At 43.0% G+C, this 27,526-nt stretch overlaps 1 protein-coding gene across 1 annotated transcript in view; it reads right to left on the bottom strand.

Annotated features, from left to right (window-relative positions):
• Positions 1-25,517, bottom strand: part of RAB32 (RAB32, member RAS oncogene family) — a 40,118-nt gene extending 14,601 nt beyond the window's left edge. The window contains exon 1 of the mRNA XM_034765468.1: positions 25,048-25,517. Coding sequence (XP_034621359.1) covers positions 25,048-25,294 — 247 coding nt within the window. The 5' untranslated portion in view covers positions 25,295-25,517. The remainder of the gene's footprint in view (positions 1-25,047) is intronic.
• Between the last annotated feature and the right edge of the window lie 2,009 nt (positions 25,518-27,526).

A 27,526-nucleotide genomic window follows, 5' to 3' on the forward strand; every position in this document is an offset into this window, starting at 1 on the left:
CATGCAAATTATAACACTGAAATCAGAAAATATGAACCAGTTTTGAAGCCAGTGCTGAGATGTACCACTTTCTTGATGCACTGTTTAGTGCCAACATAGTTTGAGACAATTTTACCTCCTTTCCCCCTTCCCTGCACAAATGTGTTTTATGGAGGGCACCAGTTACAGCTACCTTCCCTCTATAAACCTGATCTTCAATATTGTAATAATCTCCCCCAAATGTTTAACAGATTATGGTTGCTCATGCTGAGATTGAGCAAATCCAAGTGCCTCTAATAGTTCTTTAGTACGTAGGAAGAGCCAGCTAAGTTCCTCCCCAGCTCCACATCACTTCTCACCTTAGACTCACCTAGACCAGTCTACTCACTAACCTCCAATGTACAACCTTAACTGACCATGAGTCATCTACCATCTGCAGACAGTTTTCCATAAACTATTTTGTTTACCCAGTTATCAGAGCCAGCTCCAGGCACCAGCTTAACAAGCAGGTGCTTGGGGTGGCCAATGGAGAGGGGCAGCACCTGCGGCAATTCGGGAGCAGCAGGTCCCTCACTCCCTCTAGGAGCGAAGGACCTGCCGCTGAACTGCCGCCGCTGATTGCGGCTTTTTTTTGCACTTGGGGCGGCAGAAATGCTGGAGCCGGCCCTGCCAGTTATTCATGTTGTGAAATTCCAGCAACAAGACCGTACTGCATTACTCCCCCTCTGGCACAATCCAAGAATGGTCGTTAACTTCAATTGTTCTCTGCCACAAGCTACTCTTGCCTCCCAACACAATCACCCCTTCCATAAACCCCATCAGCATGCATGTGGGCATATGGTCAGTTAAGGCTCAGCATCTTCTGGAGAATGATGCAAGTTTGCATGTTGTAACATGTGAGTGTAGGCCAGTTTGAAACTTTCGTACTGGAGAGAAAAAAAGCGTTCAAAACTGGGTTGTGGTAGGGGATTAGGATACGTGGTGAGGCAGAGCAGAGATCCACATTAAAGTACTTCCTGTGGTTTTCCCAAAAGAGGTTTGGAATAAAGCTGCTTTTCAGGCTGTTTCTCCCTTCCTGATGCCATGGGAAAGAAAAGGGATTGGTGAGAAAACATGTGGTATAAACTCATTTCAAGAAATGCCCCACCACCGAATGGAGTCCCCACTGTATAGCTGTTTAGTGCACTATGGAGCCAAGACAACAATGCTGTCCTAACTAAGGGTGATCAGATTACAATCAGTTTAATAAGCTGCAGATCAGTAATAATCCACCACACCACCCCTACATGACTAGAGGGTTGTGAAAGGTAACTCTGGTAAATTATTCAGCTCAAATGAACTTTTAGACAGTCTTCACAAAGAAATTGCATAAATACAAGTGAGGAGCTATACTATTGGGCAGAGACGTTAACCCAATTTCTTACATTTTCACTACCATCCCAATGGCTGTGAGAAGTCTTTTGGGGATAGCCAAATACCAAAGGATTTTTGATGTGCTTCTCTTGTACTTTTGTACAAATGAGGTAGCCCTAGGTGATGAACTGACAGTGGGATCCAGTTCTGTTCCAGTGTATATTGATTAAAACAAACCTTCTGCATTACCCTTTCAGTTAGTTTAAAAAAATTTAAAATTAAAAACCCCACTACACACCTTCAAGGTAAACTAAATCCAATTTCCACCCTATGCTCTCTCTAGTGGTAGAGCATTCCAAGTGGCTGTACAGTAAGACTGACCCTTCAAAACTATGGCATCTCGTTTTACTAGTCAGAGTTCTATAGTGGTGGGTTAGATGGCAACTTATTTGAAGGTTTGTTTATACAGCTGTATATTTAAATCCTGAATTGAGTTTGAGAGATGGGAAGCTTGTCAGGCAGCGTGTCATTAATAATATCAGATATTGATAGTTATATCTAAAGTTGAATTTCAGATCATTCTGAGGCCTATTTGTCCATGGGAATCCAATTCTCGGAACTGGTCTCCTTGAGAACAAGTCTGTTCCAGATTTACTCGTGTTTTAATTGCCCTGCTTAGTTTAGTCTAGATGTATTCCTGAAGACTAGGTGCTGTTAGGCTGCTTTTATCCATAGGCTTACCTCAGGTAACCCACTCATAGGTTTGTCATGAGTTATACGCGAGTTGGTTTAGATATAACTCAGGATCTGGCAAACTATGTGGGTATGTCTGGGATGATTTATCCCACAGACTTTTTGAAAGTGTTTTTGAACAAAAATTCTAGTTTTAAAGTTTTAAAAATGAAGCTATAGCATCAATGAAGCTGTAAATAGTGTTTACAAGGTTGAAGCAAAGTACCACGCTTCTACGGGTTTGAAATAATTTTTAGTTTTGACACTTTCATGGACCCAAGTTGAGCAGAAAGACAGACCAGTACATTGCTTCAGAACCTGGCACATCAAAAGACTGTCAGTCAAACAGTTAATACTAATCAAATTTTGGAACAGGAAACTTGTGTTTGCGAATAGCTTGTGGTGTAAATTATCTGATTCACAAAGAACAAAAAACAAGTTTACCATATCGGTCTAAACTTCTCTGAATATCATATTAGAATACATGATGTTCAGAGAAGTTTAGAGGGCAGACAGGTACATAGCTTTAGAAAAAGCTAAAGCTGTGTGCATTAGCCCTTCAGATACTTTTTTAAAAAATAATTCAAGGTAAACAAAATTCAATTTCCACCCTATGCTCTCTAGAGCAGTGGTTCCCAAACTTTAACAACCTATGAACCCCTTTCGTTAAAATGTCAAGTCTCACGAACCCCCTCCTAAAAATGAATATTTCCAGGGATTTTCTCCTGTACCCAAGTATAAGCTATAAAAGCAGTGATCTTGGAAATATAAAAATTTGTTTTTATGACACGCTTATTACACACTATTAATTTTTATCACTACAGTATTTTTATTATTATGAAAACAGAAACTCTTCCAAGATCTCACTTTCATAACTTGGATCACTTTGAATAAGTCTGTTATAAGACAAGGCTCCTATGTTTCATCAAGGAGTATCAGATCTGAAACAGCATGAAGGTATTTAAGAAGCCAACTCCAAGAGTTTCTCCTACACAAGTATTCAGGTCTTGAGCAGTCCAGGAAAACAATGCACATTACAAAGCTTAAACTTGTTCATAATTTTAAAAATACTAGCTGCCTATTTAATTTTAAAAATAGCAAAAAATATCCACCACTCTTTCCATTTCTTATAATGAGCCTTGAAGTTTAAATCTCAGTGTGATAGATATGCTTCCTTTGATCTGCTTAGCTCTTGGAAGTCCAGGGGCACCGTGTTGCTGGCCCTGTGCTGCCCAGGATCCCTAGGGACATCTGCCATTAGGGAATTTTTTCCTTGGGAATCTCCCTGTAACATTTCACGATTCCCCGGGGTTCATAAACCCCAGTTTTGGAGCCACTGCTCTTAAAAAACCCGACACAGCTATGTACCTGTCTGGTTTCTATCAAATTAGAATATATGATGTTCAGAGAAGTTTAGACAGATATGGTAAACTTGTTTTTTTGTTCTGTTTGTTAAATCAAAGTCATCAGATAATTTAGACCACAAGCTACTTCCAAACATGAGTTTACTAATCAAATTTTGGAACAGGATTCTACTGTTCATGACTGATAGTCTTTTGATGTGGCAAGTTCTGAAGCTTTTTTTTTATTTTTATTAAGTAAACAGTTAACTTCCTATTTACAAGCTAGAGACCAATAGATTCAAGTAGTCTAATAGACTTTGCATTGTTCACTTGAGCCCCCAATGAATAGGTATGTTAAAAGATGTGCAACTCTGTTGCTGTCTGCTTCAGACCCAAGTAGAAACATTAATTAAACCTTGAGCAATATCTTCTTTTGGCCAGACATACATGCATCACATGGACCATATTCACAGCAAGCGCTTTCTGCAAGATAGTGAATAACTATCTAGTTCTACTCCAAGCTCTTTTAAGGATTATGGGGTACACATTCCCCCATTCTCTTTTCCTTCCATGTACCATTCAGGTGCATCATTTCTGGCTTGCTCCATTAGTCACAACACAACAGATATGGCCAAAAAACAGTACTGTAGAGTAGTGTTACCATACGTCCGGTTTTTCCCCGGACATGTCCGGCTTTTTGGTAATCAAACCCCTGTCCAGGGGGAATTGCCAAAAAGCCGAACATGTCCAGGAAAAATACCGGCCGGGCACTTCCCCTCCTGGGCTCCAGCTCCTCTGGCAGCACAGGGTCCGGAGGCAAGGGGGCTGCCTGAAGCTGGTAGCACTCTGGCAGCTCGGCTCTTAAACAGAGCCGAAGAGTCAGGGGAGAAGCACAGCAGCCACGGGAGGGGAAGTGCCCGGCCGGGGGCGCAGGGTCCGGAGGCATGGGGGCTGCCCGAAGCCTGAGCGCTACTGGCTTCATGGTTTGCTGGGCAGCCTCCAGACCCTGCGCCCCCGGCTGTGCTGGGGAAGTGCCGGCTGGGGGCGCAGGGTCTGGGGGCTGCCTGGCAAACCGTGAAGCCGGTAGCGCTCGGGCAGCCCTTTTCGCGTGGCTGGAAGGGGGAAAGATGCGGGGCACTCAGGGGAGGGGGCGGAGTTAGGGCAGGGACTTTGGGGAAGGGACGGGGAATGGCCAGAGCTGGGAGTGGGAAAGGGGCAGAGCCAGGGCCCGTGGAGTGTCCTCTTTCTAAAATTTTTTAAATATGGTAACCCTACTGTAGAATGTATTGTGGCAATTCAGGCCTTGGCTACACTTGCGAGTTACAGCACAATAAAGGAGCCCAGGTGCACTAGCTCACTACCCGTCCACGCTGGCAAGGCACGTAGAGTGCTCCTGGTACTCCACCTCAGCAAATGGAACAAGGTTTTCTGCGCCCCCACTGGAGCGCCATAGTGCCAGGGTGGACACTTGTCTGTTAATGCACTCTGATCGGCCTCCAGAAGTGTCCCACAATCTGTTCTAGCCTGGGAATTTTGAAAAATCACGCCTGGCTGAGCAAACATGAAGGGGAGTGCTATCAGCGAATCTTTCCAGGTGACCATGCCTCCATGCACCAGGTGAGCCTCAGTATGGAGCAATGGCGAGGTGCTGGACCTCAGTGTTTGGGGGGAGGAAGCTGTCCAGTCCCAGCTGCGTTCCAGCCATAGGAATTATGATACTTTTGGGCAGATATCAAGGGACATGATGGAAACTGGCCATTACCAGGATGCACTGCAGTGCAGGATTAGAGTGAAGGAGCTGTGGAACACCTATCACAAAGCCTGCGAGGCAAACTGCTGCTCCGGTGCTGCCCTACGACCTGCCATTTCTACAAAGAGCTGGACATGATACTTGGGGGTTGGAGGGGGGGGGAAAAAAGGGGCACGACTCCACCTCCATGGACACTTCTGAGCCCAGTGCAACAAGGCAGGAGGAGGAGGAGCAGCAGCAAAGCAGGAGTGAGGGTGCTGAGGCAGAGGAAGACACCCTGGAATTCCTAGATGCATGCAGCCAGGAGCTGTTCTAAAGCCAGGAGGAAGGTAGCCAGTTGCGGCATATGTTCCAGAAGGCTTATAAAGGAAGCTGATAACTAACAGCTGGAAGTCTCCGAAGTAGGCAAATGTTGTAAGGAAGAAATGAAGGAAGATGTCAATGCACTGCAGTAGATCATTTTGGGAAGAAGAGTCACATTAAGATTTATAGTGAACAGCAGCAAGAAGGTGGGTGAAGAAAGTCCCAGAAAGATTGAATTCAGGCTTTCAACATAATGAAGAAATAAGGGATGAGAGATCTGAAAACTGAACTAAAACAAGCAAGGCTTAGAGGTACAGAGATAGTAAAAAGAGGAATAATGCTATATGTCTTTGCTTGGGCAGTAGTATTTGGAGACCTGAATTTTAGTGTTGCTAAGACGTCAGAAAAGTGAGTGACAGGATCAAGAATCGAGTGATACATACATAGCAAAGTCAGTCATGGCATGTGGTTCGAACAGATTGGCACCATACTTTTTCCAGTTCCTTCAATCTTACTGCTGAAGTTGAGAAGCCACACAACTGAGTGCAGTAGCTTTAGGTGCATCAAGAGTAAACTCCTATCTCATGCAGACAGATTCTCATATGAAATTTGAAAGATGCGGCCACTTGCTCTTGTTCAAACACTTAGGCGCTTGATGGTGATGACTAACCAAGGGTGCACTGGGAGGGCAAAGAAGATTTGCTAAGGTACTCAGTTTTACTCACTAGTAATTAAAGGCATTAGCATTTACCAAGAACAGGTTAAAGCAGCTGAATTATGAACTACTACAGGCCACAAAAGGGCACGAGGGGAACCGAAACTTTAATTATGCTCATGTGCAGCTCAGACTCAGTTTTGGTGCAAGTGAAGACAAGGCAGAAAGTGGCATATCCATCGCCTAGCCTTCCGCTAAGTCTTTTTTATGGGAAATAAAGTGGAACATAGTTAAAACTTAACTATACCAGACTTATGAAAGTATTAATGGGTTAAAAGAATTTCAGACAAAAACCATTATGACTGCAAGTTAGCAGTAGATCGGACTCATTTTGAACCTGTCCAGCTGTTCAGTTTAACACCCAGAGGTATCTTTTATTGTATTAGAATGAAGCCATTTAACAAGAATTGGGTTAGTCAGAGCCACTATCAATATTTAAAGGACATACTTGAGAACCAATTGTAGTCTTTAAATTCCCTCTGAATTTAAAGTAGTTGCTACTGAGGAAAAAAGTTAGTAGTCTGTTACTACTGGGTGATTCATGAAGAAATGTCTTTCCATCCTTATTCTTAAGGATGTTTTAATCATTTCTGGAAAGTCCACGTATGAGCATTAACATTCTTTGTGCTGAACTGCCTGATAGCTTAGTAGTTTGGCTGCCTTCAAGAATACTAAAAGCCTTCCAAGACAGGAGAGTGATGTTTATTCTTGGAAAGTCATCTAGCCTGTTGAGTAGCTTGAAGTTTCCTCTTACTCGCTGCCATTGCTCAAAGCATGTTTAGGATGTGGCATTCTTAGGGTTGAGAAAGCAGCCCAGACAGACAAGTTGAGGGGTTAAACACACAGGAAGAATATCATAATAGACTATTAGGGTTGGAAGAAAGACCTCAGGAAGTCATCTAGTCCAGCCTCCTGCCCAAAGCAGGACCAACTCCAACTAAATCCCAGCCAGTGCTGTCTTGAGCCTGGCCTTAAAAACCTCTAAGAATGGAGATTCCACCACCTCCCTAGGTAACCCATTCCAGTGCTTCACCACCCTCCGAGGGAAATAGTTTCCTAATATCCAACCTAGTCATCCTCCACTGCAACTTGAGACCATCACTCCTTATTCTGTCATCTGCCACCACTGAGAACAGCCTAGTTCCATCCTCTTTGGAACCTGCCTTCAGGTAGTTGAAGGCTGCTATCAAATCCTCTCTTCTCTTCTGCAGACAAAATAAGCCCAGTTCCCTCAGCCTCACTTCATAAGTCATGTGCCACAACCCCCCCAATAATTTGTTGCCCCCTCCTGCTGGACTCTTTCCAATTTGCCCACATCCTTTCTGTAGTGGGTGGCCCAAAACTGGACACAATGCTTCAGATGTGGCCTCACCAGTTCCGAATAGAGGGGAATAATCACTTCCTTCAATCTGCTGGCAATGCTCTTATTAATGCAGCCCAATATGCCGTTAGCCTTCTTAGCAAGAAGGGCACTCATATCCAGCTTCTTGTCCACTAATTCCCAGGTCCTTTTCTGCAGAACTGCTGCTTAGTCAGTCAGTCCCCAGCCTGTAGCAGTACATGGGATACTTCTGTCCTAAGTGCAGGACTCCGCACTTGTCCTTGTTGAACCTCAGATTTCTTTTGGCCCAATCCTCCAATTTGTCTAGGTCACGCTGGACCCTATCCCTACCCTCCAGCATATCTACCTTTCCCCCCAGCTTAGTGTCATCTGCGAACTTGCTGATGGTGCAATCCATCCCATCATCCAGATCATTAATGAAGACACTGAACAAAACTGGCCCCAGGACTGACCCCGGGGCATTCCACTGGATACCGGCTGTCAACTAGAAATTGAGCCCTTAATCACTACCTGTTGAGCCCAACAATCTAGCCAGCTTTCTATCCACCTTACAGTCCATTTATCCAATCCATACTACTTTAATTTGTTGAAAAGAATACTGTGGGAGACTGTATCAAAAGCTTTGCTAAAGTCAAGGTATATCATGTCCACCGCTTTTCCCATATCCACAGAGCCAGTTATCAGAGAAGGCAAACAGGTTGGTCAGGCATGACTTCCCCGTGGTGAATCCATGTTGACTGTTCCTGATCACCTTCCTCTCCAAGTGCTTCAAAATGGATTCCTCGATGACCTGCTCCACAATTTTTCCAGGGACTGAGGTGAGGCTGACCAGTTTGTAGTTCCCTGGGTTCTCCTTCTTCCCTTTAAGAGATGAGCACTGTATTTGCCTTTTTCCAATTGTCTGGGACCTCCCCCGATTGCCACGAGTTTTCAAAGATAATGGCTGATGTGATTGCAGAGCCACTAGCCATCACATCAGCCAATTCCCTCAGCACTGTCAGATGCATTGCCTCTGGCCCCATGGACTTGTGCATGTCCAGCTTTTCTAAAAAAGTCCTTAACCTGTTCTTTCACCACTGAGGGCAGGTCACCTCTTCCCTATACTGTGCTGCCCACTGCAGCAGTCTGGGAACTGACCTTGTCTGAAGACTGAGGCAAAAAAAGCATTGAGTACTTCAGCTTTTTCTACACTTGTCATAGGTTACTGCCCCCATTCAGTAGGGGTCCCACATTTTCCTTGCCCACCTTGTTGCTAACATACCTGTAGAAACCCTTCTTGTTACCTTTCACGTCCCTTGCTAGCTGCTACTTCAATTGTGCTTTTGTCTTCCTGACTACACCCCTGCATGCTCGAGCAATATTTTTATATTCCTAGTCATCTGTCCAAGTTTCTACTTCTTGTAAGCTTCCTTTTTGCATTTAAGCTCACTGAAGATTTCTCTGTTAAGCCAAGATGGTTGCCTGCCATATTTGCTATTCTTTCTGCACATTGGAATGGTTTGTTCCTGCATCCTCAATAAGGCTTCTTTAAAATACAGCCAGCTTTCCTGGACTCCTTTCCCCCTCATTCACCTCCCAGGAGATCCTGCCCATCAGTTCCCCAACACTGAACTAAACCTTGTGTGATAAGTATGATCCAATCCCCAAAATATAGCTGTGTTATACTACTGTGCAATGCTGCTGCAATAAACATGACTAATAGTTACATAGCTGTTGGAATAATGTGACTTGAAGATTGTCAAATTCACTTGGTTTTGCTATCTGTGACAAGGCAAAGTCAGCAATTCCTTGCCCTAGGGAAAAAAAGTTACAAGTTAAGCCTTGACCTTCGCAAGTTAACTATGGCTTCCAAGCTCAAAACTCAAAACTAGTGCAGGTCAAATACTTAAGTCAGCATAACCTCCACTGACAAAGAATCTGCTAGAACTGGAACTAACAAAGACCTGAAAGCCACAGCATGAGGGATTTGTTTCTTCTTTAGCTAGAATACCCCCCTGCCTGTATCCCTTCCCTCCATACAGTTTGTTGAAAAGCAGCTAACAGTGCAATGTGTACCTAAGAGGTACACACACCTCTGCGCAAAGAATTCTGTATCATGGGTTTGAAGGGGAGGGAAAAAAAAGCTTGTTCTCTGAAATAGTAAAACATGTCATGGTGCAAATTATTTTTTGCCTAATGAACTGGAATTCCACTCAGTACTTTAAAAGAGGACATGTCCATTATTATGTAGAAGACTAGAGTAGTTTGATGTTCTAAAACAGTGTTCTCACCTGAACAATTCTTTGGGTCTCTAGAAGGTATGTGTTTTTAAATGCACCATAAAACTAGTGAATTTTTAAGAAGTCTGGTAAAATTCCTGAGGTGGGGAGGGGAAGAAGAGAGACAACCTAGAAAAGGCCAAATACCACAACTAATTTAGTGCTCATCTCTCCTCTGTATCCAGGAGAGAAATACCCTTTTCTACACAAATATTGTTTCTAAGCCCTGGTCTACACAAAAGAGCTAGGTTTACGTAAGGCAGCTTACATAGACCTAACTCTAAATGTCTACACTAAAATGTAGCCTGCACTGCTGTAACTCACCCTCTAGACTGACTTAACTCCACCTCTGCAAGAGGAATAGCACTTAAGTCAATGTAGTTAGGTCAATGCACGGTCACTGTGGACACTGCGCTGCTTACATTGACTGCTGCTGCCTTTCAGAAGCCATCCCACAATGCCCCACACTGACAGTTAAATTAGGGTTACCATACGTCTGGATTTTCCCGGACATGTCTGGCTTTTTGGGACTCAAATCCCTGTCCGGGGGGAAATCCCAAGAAGCTGAACATGTCCAGGAAAATCTGGCACCGCTGGGCTGGGGGCTGGCCCGGGGCCGGCGGTGCCGGGCGTGCTCGGCCGGGGGGGGGCCGGCACCCCAGGGCCCAAGCCGACCCAGGCTGGAGCCGCCGGGGGGGCCAGCCTGGGCCGCGCCTCCTCCCCCCACACCCTCCTTACCTGCTTCAGGCTTCCCACGAATCAAATGTTGGCGGGAAGCAGGAGAGGGGGCGGAGACTTTGGGGAAGGGGCGGAGTTGGGGCAGGGGCGTGGGTGGGGCCCCATGGAGTGTCCTCCATTTGGAGGCACAAAATATGGTAACCCTAGTTAAATCAGTGCAAGCCCTCCAGGTGAGGGCATGTACAGCTGACACAAGGAGTGTAGTGTGGCTATGCAAAAGCAGTTTAATTACTGCTGGGGCTGTAAGTCAACATAAATTAGGTCGACTTAATTGTGTAGTGTAGACATACCCTAAGCAAACTCTTGAGAGCCTGAAATCCACAGCCACTTAAAGCCTAACCTTGCAGTCCTCACTTACTGAATAGTGAGAAATCTGGTTGCGTTTTGACTCAGATTGCAGAATTGGACCACAGACCTCAAGAGCAATGGGACAGACTGTGGGGGAAACGGTGTGGGGAAGAAAAAGAGCAAGGGGTCCATCATACACTGCAGTTAAGGTCATAGTTGCACTCAGAAGGGTGACATTCCTTTTTGCTTGAGAACTCCAATGCAACTTCAGTTTGATTGCTTAAGACCTAAAGAGTTTCTCTCTCCTCAAGTGTATCCAGGCAACCCTACCCTTTGAGTAGGTATCGTTCAAGTTACTCTTTGATAAAGGGAAAGTTGTATGCCAAGAGCATAATTCCTTACTATTTGTGTTTAAATCCTGCAAGAAGATTATTTCACCATACCAATAAATCACAGGCTGTAGAGATGCTACTACTAATTATATATACACAAGTGGCTGGGTTGCCCTGATGCAACAGTAAACAATAAGTGATCAGACTGAAGTAATACAAGTTGAACCTCTAGTCCAGCACCCTTGGGACCTGACCGGTGCCAAACTAGAGAATTTGCTGAACCACGGGAGGTCAGCATGTAGTGAGTGTGTCTATTTTTAATCTCGCCAAGGCAAATAAACGGAACACTTGCAATGCCGCCTAGTCAAGGGTTACCCACTCTCTTCATAACAAAGTATTAGTGTTGTTATACACTTTTACTGTATTGGCACAAGGAAATAAGTAGATAAAGCATAAAACCATGAAATAAAATCATGTCAGACCATGAATGTTGCTGGACCAGAGAGTTCCAGACTAGAGAGGTTCAATCTGTACTTATTGTTTGGCAAGGATGAGGAATTACAGTTTGGCCAATGAAGGAATCATAGGACTGGAAGAGCCTTTGAGAGATCATCTAGTCTAGTCCCCTGCACTCATGGCAGGATTAAGTATTATCTAGACCCAGAGCCAGCACTTCCACTCGATGACCCTAGGCGGTTGCCTAGGGCAGCAGGATTTGGGAGGCGGCATTTTGCCGTCCTTGGCGGAAGTTCGGTGGCAGGTCCTTCACTCGCTCCAGGACCCGCCGTCGCAGTGCCCTGAAGTTGCAGAGCGGAAGGATCCCTGCCGCCAAAGACTCCAGACCCCCTGAATGCTCAGAGGTGGAGTGCTGCTGCCTAGGGCGGCAAAAACCCTGGCGCCGCTCCTGTCTAGACCATCCCTGACAGGTGTTTGTCTAACCTGCTCTTAAAAATCTCCAGTGAGACTCCCTATGTATTACAAGATCACTTTCAAGTCTTGGGGCCTCTTAGGTTCATCTCTGCTGGTGTATTCATAGATTGCAGTTGAGGCTGGAAAGGTCTTCCCTCCTTCGGCTTGCCAAGTAGTTGCATCCTTTCCTCCAGGCAGACTTTGCTAGTCATTCATGCTTGTTATTTTATGGCTAAAGTACCGCAACATGTTTTTCCTTGAAGGCCAACCCCAAAGCCATAGTAAGGAATGCTGTTTCCTGCCTTTTCACCAGTGCAGGACAGACCAGCAAAGCTTGCAACACCTGTACAGTATTTTTTATTTGCATGGTCTTTTATAGAACAGTAAGAGAATGATCCTCCTCCAAAGTACATCCCACTTAAAGCACTAAAACAGTTCCAATTCATTTCTAAAGTTAATCTAGATCCCAGTTAACCGACTGCAGGTTGAGTCCCTGTCTATATAGGGAAGTGGCTCTCAACCTTTCCAGCCTACTGTATCCACCTTTCAGGATTCTGATTTGTCTTGCATACCCCCAAGTTTCACCTGACTTAAAAACTACTTGCTTACAAAACTCAGACAAATACAAAAATGTCACAGCACTCTGTCTCTTTTTTTACCTTTTTTTAATATTGTATAGTATTTTAATATTTACCATACAATTATAAAAATAAACCAATTGGAATATAAATCTTGTACTTGCATGTCAGTGTATAGTATATAGAGCAGTATAAACAAGTCATTGTCTGTATGAAATTTTAGTTTATACAGACTTTGCTAGTCCTTTTTATGTAGCCCAGGGGTCGGCAACGTTTGGCACGTGGCTCGCCAGGGTAAGCACCCTGGCTGGCCAGGCCAGTTTATTTACCTGCTGATGTGGCAGGTTTGGGCGATTGCGGCCCCCACTGGCCGCAATTCGCCATCCTGGGCCAATGGGGGCGGTGGGAAGCGGCGCGGGCAAGCGATGTGCTGGCCGCGGCTTCCTAGAGCCCCCATTGGCCCGGGACGGCAAACTGCGGCCAGTGGGGGCCGTGATCAGCCGAACCTGCCGCATCAGCAGGTAAATAAACTGGCCTGGCCAGCCAGGGTGCTTACCCTGGCGAGCCATGTGCCAAACATTGCCGACCCCTGATGTAGCCTGTTGTAAAACTAGACAAATATCTAGAGGAGTTGCTGTACCCTCTGGAAGACCTGTGTATCCCCAGGGGTACACACACCTTGGTTGAGAGCCACTGATCAGCCTATCAACTGCCTGTACCTCTCCCCCTCCACAATATTTATCCTCACAGAAAAAAGTTCAGGGTTGTGATATTTGAGATTGTATGTGCTCCTGAATTTATATATAACCCATAGGATGCACCCAGATACCCTGTTGACAGATGCATAATCAAATGAATCAGTTATTAAAGGCATGCAACACCACCTTGAAGATGTGTAGCAAGGTTACAATATTTGCATAATTTGTTGTGTAATTGTATTGCGCAGTATCTGCAGCGAAGTCAATGACAGCATCTCAAACTTATACCAAGTTACATGGCAGTAACCTCTTATTCAGATGGTCTGGAAATGTGTGCTGATTACAGATTAAATTGCAATTAATATTCCTTTGGATTAAAGGACTTTGACATGGAGATTATTAAAGTTTGGTGTAAAAGGACTGGTTTAGGAATAAAGAGCAAATGATGAGTGGATGTAAAGTTTTGCCAACTATGGGTGCTTGAAAAGTGCTACTTCTGGAACATGCTGTATTAGAGGCTATAACTTATCTTCTATGGTTTTAAGCACTAACACTTCATTTACTTGCTGAGGACCTTATTTGCACCACTCAACACCAAGATTAAATGGATATGAAAGACAGCCTCAAGCTAGAGTGCCTAGTATTCTCCCCAAAAAGAGAAATAATGCCTGCTGGCCAATTCTTGCCTATTCCCTGGATTGGGATCCAGAAAAACAAATTTTGATTGAATAAACCAAGGGACAGCTTGATATATGTGTGGTGGGATGAAATGTTCACAAGTGTTTCTCAAGCCCCATCTTTTTGCTAAATCACTATAATCTTTGAAGTTGACACTAGTCTTATTGTAAAAATCCCACAATAAAAAAAAGTGGTGTGATGTAAGTCTGACTTATTTTGCAGTGTATATTTACTTTTACAGCAATCACCTCACCTGACAAGTTGGGAGGTAGTTAACCTGCATGCTCAGGTCACAACTAGAGATCTGCACAGTTAAAGTCACTGAAAGTCAGTTAAAAAAACTGCACAATACATACTACAGAAAGTAGCTGCATATGAACTAGCATGAAAGCCCTTCTTCTGGGCCAATGACAGTGGTCCAGTTCAACAATCTTCTCCAGAAACAGCTTCTGGTTACAGGATTACGAAGAATTGAACTCTGCCACTTTTATCTAGTGATCAGACAACTCATCCAACTTGATTATTCAAATCCAGACTGACAGCATATTGCTATATTTCTACTGAAAAAACAGATTTTAATATACTGTAGTATACAGAGTTGACCAGGAGTTGCCCACCCCCCACTTCCATTGGGATAGGAGAGGAAGAAATGGATCATCTATTGATGAAGTTGGGAGTTTTGATTAACATGTTTTCCACTATATTCTGCACATCTCCTGTAACAATGCCAGACAAGAAGCTTTCAATTTTACTCATATGTAGGGCCCTACCAAATTCATGGAAATGAAAAACATCACGGACTGAAATCTGTAGAACATAGGGTAGAAGCACAAAAAAGACCAGATTTCACAAGGGAGACCAATGTTTATCGAATTGGGAGTCCTGACCCAAAAGGGAGTTGTGGGGTTGGCGGGGAGGATGTTGCAGTATTGCCACCCTTACTTCTGTGCTGCCTTCAGAGCTGAGTGGCCAGAGAGCGATGGCTGTTGGACGGGTGCCCAGCTCTAAAGGCAGTGCCCAACCAGCAGCAGCACAGAAGTAAGGGTGGTAATACCACAACCCTCTACCTACAGTAACCTTGCGAGCCCCTGCACAACTGTCTTTTGGGTCAGAACTGCTACAATTACAACACTGAAATTTCAGATTTAAATAGCCGAAATCATGAAATTTATGATTTTTGAAATCCCATGATTGTGAAATTGACCAAAATGGACCACAAATTTGGTAGGGCTCTATTCATATGCTGCAGAGATTGGAAGCACAACTTTGCTCTGCCTAGGGTGACCAGATAGCAACTGTGAAAAATGGGACAGGGGTGGGAGGTAATAGGCACCTATATAAGAAAGTCCCAAAAAACAGGACTGTCCCTTTAAAAATGGGACATCTAGTCACCCCAGCTCTGCCTAACTGACAAAGTTCACACCCTATATCAATATTATTCAACAACTCCAAAATAAAGGAAAACTTTTGTTTATAAAAAGTTATTGGATTACAGAGCAGTGAAATACAAACAGGGACATTGGAAATATTTACAAATATTCACAAAAAAGCAAGAGACCCTCACCCAAAATTGGCTGCCTAAATATACTAAGCATTCAAGGCTTTCTGCAATGCCCTGCATCACATTTCTGGTGTGGGTACTTTTCCTTAAAGCCCTGCGGTCATCTTCTCTCTTCACTTTAGAGATACATAAAGTGAGCCTACCAAATCCACATGCAAACTCCCCACTCCCATGAGAACACTTGAAAAATAAACAGATTACTACATTATATGGAATTTATGCTGGCGCAACCTTAGTTTGGCTGCTGTCTCTGAAGATAGAAACTTTAATTAGTTAAAGCAAGAATTGTTACTTCATGCAATAAATGTTGCACTTGGTAGCTACTGCACAGAGTTGTGAGCAGCCAGAGTTTCATTGAATTTAGGGGATTCATGCCTGTGCTTTTATGACTAAGAGCAAGAGATTCAGAATACCTCAGCTGTAAGCCACTTCCTTCTTACATCGCCATGCCACATGCAGACAAGATTATACTAACCTTTTACAAAGGAATTTATTAAAGACATCTAAAAAAAAAAAAAAAAGAAGCCATTCACTCCAAAAGATCAGCTACAATTCAAAGGGGTTGATTTTAAGAGCCCTGTAAGAGCAGGGTTTTTACTACAGCTATTTTGTATTGCTTCTTTCATGCATGCTACCTCCCAAAGGAAAGTACTTATAGGATTTTAGACAAGTCCACTAAGTATGTGTCTCCAACATGGGATCAGTCTTCACTCCTTATCACTTACTCACTGGGTTGGCAAAACAGTACACTTAACCCTTGAAAGTGCCATGTGATAGAGGAGTATTGGTGACAAAGTTCATTCTTTCTCTACCTGAACAGCACTTGGGTCATTCATGAAGGAGTGGGATGGGGGTGAAAGAGAGAAAAGGCAAGGTGGACATGAACAGAAGAAAAACAGACATTTGTGGTCTGGAAGTTGTAGTTTCCAGAGGCCAAACCAACATATACCATGAAGACGCCCTTTCTAGGGAGATGCAGGGAAAGAAACTGAGCAGTTTAAAGAGAATAAAATCATTGTACACAACTTGACCTAACTGAACTGTATCCATGTAAAAACCACATTTCAAGTTGCATCTATTCATACTCTAATAGACCACTAAAGGTCTATTTCATCAAATAAGATTAAGTCTTCACCAAGCTTTGCAGATGACAAATAGTTAATATTTATTCTAGAATTCCCCTAATACTTCTCATAGAAGGGTTTTGATCCACAAGTACCAACAGGACAGAATTTAAAATGTCATTAGCTGCAAATTCACTGGCAGGTCTGTACAGGAGCAGTATGCTTCAAGCCCTTACTTTGTTATCTTTGGGGGGGTAATAAGTAATACTTCCATCACAAGCTGACATTTTGGCAGCCAGTAAATCAGCCCCAAATTAATGTCCCTTTAAGCCAGTTTTATCTAGGAGTTTAAATTAAGCTTTTAGAGGAGAAGGTTGAGCTTTATAAACTTAATATAAACAAAAGCAATTCTTGTCCAGTTAGCTTCAGTATAATTGTACCTGATGCCAACTAGTAAAACTGCAGGGGGGGGGAGGAAACGGATGGACTACATGGCCTGTTTTCTGCAAAGCACTATTTAAGTTTCATTGTATTGTAATTAAGTTCTTCCCTCTTATAGTGTAACTTTAATATGCTTGGCTTTTGCACTTAGTACTGCAAATGGATGTCTCACTAATTGAAAAAACTATTGTGGAATCCTTGTTGCAGCCTTATTTTAGGAATAGTTTCAAGCATCCAGAGCAACACTTTGATTGGACAGTTTTGTTACGTACACACAGCACACCTTGCAACTTCAGAATGTGTTCTGGGCCTCTAGAATCACCTATCCCACAGTGCCTAAAAGCCTCTGCATTGAATAACAACTGTTTCCAAACATGAAGCAATGCATTGTGAAACAAAATTAAGAGGATCTACAGGGTGTACTAGTGTAGCTGTACTGTTTGTGGCTTTCTAATCATATTATGAAATTCCCATTCTAGAATGCACTGGTTTAACTGGATATTAGTTGAAGATCTCATCCTACATGTATTGTGCCATGGCAACAAGATCCTGCAAATGGTTCTTGAAGGCCAGCTATGAAAACTGCTTTTGGTGAACAATATGGCAATGCACACAAGAGCTCAAATCATTCCAACCTATGTTTTTCTGCAGTGCTTGTTTACCTAGGCTAGTTGTTAATAGAAATGAAGAAAAACCTGAACAGTCCTATATTGCATAATCAGTGTGCCTAATGCACAGGTTACCTGATTATTTTTAAGTCTGTCTCTCTCTATATAGATATGAATTTGTTCATATGGGGGGGAGGGGAGGAGGGAGAAGAGATTTCTCCTTCACACCAAATTACTTTAAATTTAAAGTGAGAACAGGGTTGTGTTTTGGTTTAAGTTTTATATCCTTGAATTTTGTAGGATCACAGTGCTTGATTTGTTTAGAGCACATGGTTTTACAAGCAGGGTAGTTCAAATATAGTAAGGAATTGTAAAGAATTGTGGCATCTTACAATTCTTCATTAAAACTACAGAACCCTACTATAGCAAGATATTTAAGTTCCTTTGTTTACCAATTGTTTATAATTTGACTGTACTTTGCATGCTAGTAATCGTTCACAGAAGAGATTACTTAGTATTTTCAGAGTTGTTAGTTACCTCTAGTTATGAGGGCTTTTTAGAACTGTGCGCTAAATTTAGATTTGAGATTATGAAAAATTACCAAAATGCAGCATGTCTCATCCTATTAGTTCTCAGAACATTAATGCATGCTTTCCAGAATCTAAATGAACTGAAGCAAACTATTTTTCTTTGCATCTCAAAGACATTCCCAGTGGAAAAATAGGAAAACCTGTTAGTACACAGTTGAGTTACTGCACCACACATCTCCAAGGGCAATGATTCAAAACACAGGTGAACTACAGATTTTCAAGGCAACCATGATCATTTTCTGAAGTGATGAAATTCTTAGTGCACGAAGTGCAGAGTTTGAGGCTTGCTTTGGAATGCAGACATCTAAGAAGGTACACTGCACAAGGTATAATAACTGAAGAAAAGCATTGTGTAATAAGCTAAATGCTGAATTCTTGGTAGTTTTAATTATGAGTGTATTACAAATAAGAATCAAACCAGTTACCAAACTGGAAAAAAAAATGATTCTTTTTTTTAACCCACAAATGAAAGGCTTAGTGTGACTAAGGCTTGTCTACACATGCGGCTGCACCACAGCAGCGAGTCTGGTGAAGATGCTCTATGCCAACAGGAGAGAGCTCTCTGGTCAGCATAATAAAACCACCTCCACAAGAGGCGGTGATAGCTACATGGGTGAGAGAAGCTCTTATACAGACATAGCACTATCCACTCCGGCACGTATGTATGTGTAACTTAGGTTACTCAGGGGGGCAACCCGAGCAATGTAACTTATGCTGCCGTATGCTATAGTGTAGAAATAGCTTAAATTGTATATATTCTTTATATACAGCTTAGAGACAAGCCTTTTATGTAGGAACCTGTGTTTAATACATCATCAAGCGCTTTTATGCTCTACTGCAATAAAACCCAACAGCCTAAAGATACAGCAAGCCAAACCAATTGCTGAGAGTGAGCTCATTAACTCCCAAGCAATCTACTGCACCAGATGAGAGGGATCTGTTCTCAACAACACAACTGAGAAGGGAGTAGCAAATACAAGGTTTGTGCTCTCCCTTAGAGACTGCCCCGCAGTCTCACACACACCCAAAAAATTGGGACTTTCATTCTATCTTCCAGCACATAGGAAGATGGAAGCCACCCCCCAACTCAACTTACTGTAGTATTTCCTCCCCCACCCCATATTCCACTGCGAATCTGTGTCAGGGATTTCCCTCCTGCACCTCCTTCCCTGCCTCCCCTGGGACCAGGGAATTTAATGGGAGTTAGGCACCTAACTCACTTGAGACCTTTTGAAAACCCCAGCAGGTGTCAATCTGCATCTTCAAGTGCCTCTGACGCATGGATTTTGAGCAAGTTATTTCACCTTTGTCAGTTTTTAAATTGGGATATAGTCTCTTAACGATCTCCAGATGAAAAGCTATAGCAGTTCAGAGTTCTTACTGCGTGCAAGTCTTGGAGTTAGTGGGGTTGTATGAGCTCAGTTTTTGCTCATACGTTAGAACTCAAGTAGTGTGCAAGAATATAGAATCTTTACATCATGCATTTCCAGGTCTTACTTGTTGTTTAATTGTTTCATGCAATTTTAGATTAGCTCTAAATTTTTTAGATCACTAGAATGCTTTTCTTCCTTACCACAATGAAAGCCCTAAAAAGGGGAGGGAGATTTTCTGCCAAAAATACTAAAATAATTTAATTGTTGAAGCTTTAATAGCACTCTTACTTCAATCTGGCATTGACATTAATGACTCTGGAATAGAGCAAAATCAATTGCTCTCCGAGCCCATTCCACTTCTTTCTCCGTGTATTCTGATGTGAATACAAACATACAGACTAATAATACCAGCACGATTAGGTCATTTGCATTAACTGTTATAAAGAAAGGAATAACTAGATTTATTTTCTGCCATTTTATAGAACTGCAGACCTCCATCACCATGGTGATATCTAGGCAGAGAGCAAGATAGGGTGTTTATTTTGAAGTCTTTAGATATCTCATTAAAGTTTGTTCCTTCAGGGATTTTTAAACAAATAGAGAAATTGATTTCTAGATAGAGCCACATTTGCAGCACACCCTTCTACCTCTTGGTTCAAATAGTATATAAGGTATGTTACCCAAGAAGGGATCCCTCACTTTGTATTGAAATTCAGACTTGAAAAAAAAATCCTTAACTATAATTAAGCAGCCTTTTCTTCTGCAGTGTGAAAGCACACCAGAATGAGTCATCACTTCTGTATTTTTACCTACTGTTTCCTCCCTCATTTCACAGGAGTTCAACTAAACTGGTTCCAATACCTTTTCTGGAAGGTACATCAGGTACCAAAGTGAGGCAAAGACATTATAGCATTCTACTAATACATGCTGGCTAAAGTTTAGTCTTATTTTATGACTTTTGTTTCCTGTACCAGCATGCAACTAATTACTGCTCAGCTCCTTCTTAAAGTTACAGTAACAGGACTGATTTCCCACCCCGGCCATGACTAAGATGACTGCTCCTCAAAAAAAGATTCCAGCCTAGCCTATTTTAAATTCAGTACACAGGCATGTATACAAGAGATTCTGGTGCTTTAGTATGATATCACCCAATTACCATTCCCCTAAACTAGCTTATGTTACCTTTACCCCTATGACAAGAAGTCCCAACACGCCTACAATCTCTACACTAGGGAATTCCAAAGGGGGGGGGGGGGGAGAAATCCCACCATGACATATGAACTGGTGCCAAATCACTTCAGCAACTCACTACACTGAAAGAAAAGGTGCCATTTTTAATAAGGTCTAGCCTCTCTCAGGACCATGACTAAATTCTGTGGACATTCCACTACCTCAACAGTCATTATCCAGTGACAATGCAATCAGAACCCATAATGGACTAGCACAGTTAAAGAGGTGCCCCCATAATGGTAATAATAATGCATTATATGAATACCAAATTAAGAGGGGAACCCTCACTTTAATCTTTCCTTCACTTAACTCCGGGAGGAAGGCCTCTTTCTTCCATGAGTTATGCTAGAGAGTCTAGCTAGACTGCTTCACAGCACTTTTTCTGTTAATCCTATTGAGCTTTGGGGCCTAAGGATAAGCTTATGTTCAGAAGAGTTTAACATTTGTATTAGTTTAGAGTTTCCAGTTACTTAAATGTTTGTGTAACCTTAGTTTTGTTTTTAGTTGTTTAAAAAAGGTTACATTTGACTCTTGAAACAGTATTCACCACTGTGAGCTTTTTAACCCATGTCTAAAGTTTTTAGCCTGCATCCACATACAGCCCCAATTATTTACATCCAGCTGTACAGGATTTGAAGATAGCTAATAGGTGGTGCTAGAGAGAATGAGGATCACATGTTCACGGATAGTCAGTGTCACACCCTTTAGTAAAGTGACAGGCTTTATTAAGAGAACCCAAGTTATTTATAAGTTTGTTACTAAAATTATTCCAACTTCTCATGTTCTCTATTTTCCATTTGAACCTGCTAATGGCCCCAGTTACGTGATCAGGCCAAAACAGATTTATTGCTAAATACTGGATGTTTGTAGAACAAATTCCAGCATAAACTTGTTAACACAGTGTTAACGGTCATTCTAAAACCACATAGCCAGCTACTAGTAATAAGCTTGCAGATAGTAGCTGAAAGGATTTTTGAATGTTACTGCAGTGTTTAAATGGAGGTGTGGGGAGGCCTATGGGAGTCAATTTGTGCAGCTTTTCTGGCCAGCTGGAAGTGCTTGAGTAAACTGGTTTCAGCAGAATGCAGTCCAGGAACAAGCACAAGCTTAATTTATACCTTCCATAAAAGAGCTGGCACCTCTGGTGATGAGAAAACACAAGACATAGGTTAAAAGCCACTAAAACATGGGACCCATCTGATACTGAAAGACACCAATTACATATTCATCTTCATCATGAAGAGGAGGCTGAATTGTGGCAACTGGTGAGAGAAAATGGCTGTGACATACTCACAATAGTTTTCAGAGTATGCATCCAAAGAAGTGGGCTGTAGTCCACGAAAGCTTATGCTCTAATAAATTTGTTAGTCTCTAAGGTGCCACAAGTACTCCTGTTCTTTTCACAATAGTTTATTCCCCTCCCCCTTTAAAAAATATAGTACAGAAATTCATTTTATGAATGGTAACATTTTATTCTTTAATCCATTGGCAACAGTACAAGCGCTCTCACCATTTTTCCAGCCTACCTTAGCACACCCTTGGAATACACATTGCTAAAGATGGAAGGCCACTGTCCAATCACCTGGGAAAGTTAATAGCAAGACAGCCACCTGATCATAATGAAAGTTCCCTGATCAATTCTCCAGACAAAGTCCAGAACACAAGGGCATCAAGTTCTTTGCCAATATATCCATTCTCCATGGCCATTCAGCCTTTGGCCTCTACCAACAGAATATTAAATTGTTACACTGACATCAGTCCAATATGATTGGCACCACCAACCTATTTCACAGCTAAGTGGGCAACTTTTAGTCACTATTGACCTAAGCTGGATAAAACCTGACATAGCATGAGAAGCTCCATATTTATTAATAAGCTAGAAAGACTGGGTGGCACAAGAGGTTAAGATCCAAGAAATGGATTTTAAGATAACAAAGACATTTAAGGGTAACATTTTCAAGATTGCCCACATGATTTAGAAGCCTACAGGCCACTGAAAGGCAGGTAGGCACTCTGGAAAGTTTTACCCTAGGTGATTTATTGTAAGTGAATAAGAGTTGGTACTTGACACTCTGGAATAGTTTCCTTCACCATTCCAATTCTCATATACTACATGTATGTATATTTGTTACAATTCATTTTTTAAAATTCTGCTTAATCACTTATGTTTAGTATTCACTTTTATAGTTAGACTACAAAATCCTTAATATTCCAAGAGTCCATACAGCAACTTCAATACAGTTTCTTCTCCATAAATATTTGATTCAGTAGAATTGTTCTGATTTGTATCCAAAATGAGTCCTAGTTCAGGGTTCTCATAGCAGTGTGAACTCCGTTGCAGAAGTCAGGCATTCACATGCAGTGTTAAAAATCCTGCACAAGGAAAGCTGGAGGGGGTATATAGTCTTTATAACTTTCATTTCTATTTTTGTGCATGAAGAATGTCACATTTACATCAAGAGTTAGTGGCAGAAAGGCAATAAACTGTATCACAACTTCAGCCCTTTTGAGTTTGATACATTTTCTACAAAAATACCTTAAACATCTCTATGGTGTAACTACTCTCCAAAAACACCATTTTTGGATCATTCATACTACTCTATATGGTAATAGCTTCAAAGAGGTATATGAAAACACTTTCTACATATTGCATTAACATCTAGGATTTTGTTGTTTGGAGAATCCACATTCCATTTTTAAGGTCAATCTAGGTACCACAAACTGTACTGAAATTGTGACTGGTAGTGATGTTGTTTGCTACATAAGTAGAGTACCATGCACTAGATTGTTTGTGCTTTGCTGACTTATGCTGGAATAAGACTGCAGATACTGTTCTCTTGGACCCACAAAGTTCAGTGGGAAAGTCATGAGGCTGTCCCAATAAGCAGGATGTAAAAAGCCATCCTTCATATGGAAAGCACATAATACTGAGCATTGACACTTGAATTCAAGTCTAATTTCTTACATCTAGAAAGACAGACACTTGAAACAAAGTGATGAGAAAGGGCAAAGAAAACAGCTGTGTGGCTGGACACTACAGGCTAGGTATAAACTAACTGGAAAAAAAGAAGTGTCAGGTTAGAGATGTGTCTGCATCTTTAATCCATTTCATAGCATGAACACAGCAGAAGAAAGTGTGATTTTATACACTGTGGGCTGTTTAATGCCTCAGCATAAGGTGAGTTGACAGAGTGACAGACTTTGGGTTAATTCTCTAACCCAGATGTGCCCCAAGTGCAGCATGAGGTTTGACTCATACAACATTCCTTTCCTCTGTATGTAATTGCAGGCTGTGAACACGATTTGTCAGCAGCAGGCTTTTACTGCTGGAGAACTCAAGAAAAAAAAAAATCTTATGCATTTTTCCAGATATACAAGTGAGTATTATAATCAGACATTTTGTTTTTGCATTGTCCAAGGAGTTGCAGGAAGACTGACCTTAGCCCTTCAGTTAACAAAGCAGACCTGAATACTGCAGTCTAGAGATGCTTCCTCAAAACTTGAGCTTCACTACATGCTTGAGTTACTTTAAGTCAACCAGGGGTTCCAGCATTAACTTGGAATAGGCTACATTTATTTTAAAGCTATTTTAGAATGATGGACATGAGTACGGCAAGATTGAATGAGCTTTACAATTACCATGCTACTGAAATTCTGGAAAAAATCAGAACAGTTTATGTTCCCCTAAATCAGGTGGTTAGCAAGACTACCACTGTCTTCTGAAATCAGCTGTTAAGCCCCCAAGAGATTGTGGCCAAACCAAAAGCATGGAGACACATTAGATGTGTCCCAATTACAATGAATGAATGCAACAGTAGCCTGGCAGGATACAATGCTCTCTTTCTCACGTCTTCAAAAAGCTGTGAAAAGCTTTGTTATTGTTCTGAGCCCAGAGGAAAAATGAAAGTCCAGCATGGCCAGGGCAAGAGGGTAGAGTGAAGATGTAGAAGAATATAAAGCCAGAGTAGGACAAGTAAGTTTTTCCTCTATTAAGGTTGAAACAAGCATGATCTCACCACAGAGGTGCCCGGAGAAGACAGACTTAGCAGCCTATTCTCCTCTCTAGTTTATTACTGTCTTGTGCAACCCAGAAAGCAACAGCGCCTGAAGGGGCCCAGGAGAGCTCGGGGAAAGACTAAACGTGCTCACTCTTCAAGTCCGTGCAACTTCCCTCGTGCTCTTACCTGCGATGTCCCAGAGCTGCAGCCTCACCAGGGTCTTGCTGTCCCAGTGGATGACTTTGAGGGCAAAGTCCACCCCGATGGTGGCCCGGTAGTGCTGCGAGAAGAGCTGGTGCACGTACCGCTTGATGATGCTGGTTTTGCCCACGCCCAGCTCCCCAATCACTAGCACCTTGAAAAGATGCTCCCGGCACTCAGGCACCCTGGCGCCCCCGCCTTCTCCACCAGCCATTCTCACTGCCTCCCCCATGCCCAGCAGAGCCCGCCGCAAACTGCTGCTCCCCGGGGAACTGCCAGCCGCAGCCCTCGGCAACGCGGAGCCCTGGGGAAGGGAGCCGGGACGCTCGGCCCTGCCTACACGCGCGGGCAGCTTGTTGCAAACTTTCTTCTTGCCCAACTACTTTCTACCACTAGGAACTTTCGGCCCCGCCCCGACTCGGAAAAGGGATACAACCACCTGACTGGAGTCACAGGACGCGGAAGCCCGCGCGTTATAAAACCCCAGGGGGAGGGAGGAGAGCCGTGAGTGGCAGGGGGAGGAGCCCAGGCCCGGCCCCGCCCCGCCCCTCCCCTCCCTCCGCCAGTCCCTCCCCACCCATTCCCCGGCCGGTGTCAGGCGCCGCAAGCGTGTCTGGCTCTGCCCCAGCGCGCTGCGCTGCGCCGCGTGGTGCCCCATGAGCCTGGGCGAGCTCTGCCCTGGGCTGCCTGCACACGGGGGAGCCGGGCTGCCCCTAGCGCTGCCCGAGTCGGTGGGGCTGTCAAGGAGCTGCTGGAGGAGAAGGGGGGCTGGGCTGCAGGAGGAGGCGGAGCAGGGACTGGGGCAGAGCCGGGTTGGATCAGCGGGTGTGTTCGAGGAGCCGGTCCATGTGCGCACTGGGGTACCGGAGGACTGGGTGATGGGACGATAAAGCCGGGGACGTTGCAGGAACAGGCCGGTGGGGGCTGTTGATGCGTGGTGCTGCCTTGTGTTGTGTGAAAAGGGGGGCAGCGTTTGAAGTGAAATGGCTGCACCAGGCCCACTAACACCCTTTTGTAGAGGGGTGTGCGGAACCGTTAAAAAAACATTTTTGAGGCTCCAGTCTGTTCATCAGCACCAGATACATGCCAGTGCCTATTTGGTAACTCATCAGGGGGCCAGGCTAGCCTTTCTTCCCCTGGGCCCCTTCCAGCACTGGATCGATATAGCTGCGGAGCAGCAAAGATTTACAAGGGCAAGATGTCAAAGCAAAGACTCTAGCGTTTTCCCCCCTGCCTGTTGACATGCCCTGTGGCCTTGCCCCAGACAGTTCATCTCCTCCATGATCCTCCCTTTGGCAAACAGGCACCCTCGCTTCCCTTTCTCTACCAGCAGTCAAGTTTTCTTCCATTTGGTTTTTCTGGAGAATTTTATGGCAAAGGGGTGTTTTGTATAGTCAAGTATGAGAGGGGTAGCCGTGTTAGTCTGGATCTGTAAAAAGTGACAAAGAGTCTTGTGGCACCTTATAGACTAGCAGATGTATTGTAGCATAAGCTTTCGTGGGTGAATACCTACTTCATCAGATGCATGTACAGTCAAGAGGCATTTCTTGCTAGATACCTTTAGATACAAAGGAAATTGGATTTAGTATGAAGCATTTCATAGGGACATCAGCTCATGGGAATAACATAATTTACATCTATTAATAAGCATGGAAGATATAATCCTCTAAAGGGGCTCACACAATAGAGGAATAAATGGCATTCCCATTTGTTGATTTCTCATTAAAATGCTTAATTGTAAATCCAGTTCCCCTTATAACTAAATTTATCCAGAAAAACACACTTCTTGTCATTATAAAACAGCTCTTTGCCACTGCAGAAGCCAGCATTAATTGCATTTGGTTTACCATGGTTCACCTATTTTTAAAAATGTATCTGCTGCTGAATATAATTGAGCAGACACTTGTTAGTGTCTGACATAAAAGTATGACAGGATCCCTGCCCTAAGGACTTTATTATCAATGTGTATAGATAGAATGATGATGCATTCAGTATAGATGGAGGTGGATGAGAAGAATGCTTGGGTGTCAAAACACAAGGATAGAATTGATGTTGGGAGACTGGTTTTATTTTATGCTTTCATGTTAGGTTTTCAGTCATTTGTCATGCTACATTAACTTCCAGAGTTTTCTTTTTTAAAATCAGTATTATAGAATTGTCAGACTGGAGTGGTAATAGGAAGCATCTGAATTCAGATTAGGGGCAAAATGTTAGCCAAAAGGAGGAAACCAAAGCTGGTAGGCACACATGGACAGCAAGGCTGTTCTGGGTGGCATGGCAGAAGGTGCAGATTCTCCTGTGGGAGGGGCAAAAACAGGCATGGGAGTGAGTGGAGTTGGTAGCATCAGACATGCACTGGAATGTATTAATAAGAAGAGCTACACTTACGCTGTACTTATCTTGCAGATTGTACGATTGTTTTCTAAAGAAATAAAAAGTTAAGACTTACTAAAACCTGTAACAA

Source organism: Trachemys scripta, chromosome 3 (genome assembly GCF_013100865.1).
Source record: "Trachemys scripta elegans isolate TJP31775 chromosome 3, CAS_Tse_1.0, whole genome shotgun sequence".
Lineage (NCBI taxonomy): Eukaryota > Metazoa > Chordata > Testudines > Emydidae > Trachemys > Trachemys scripta.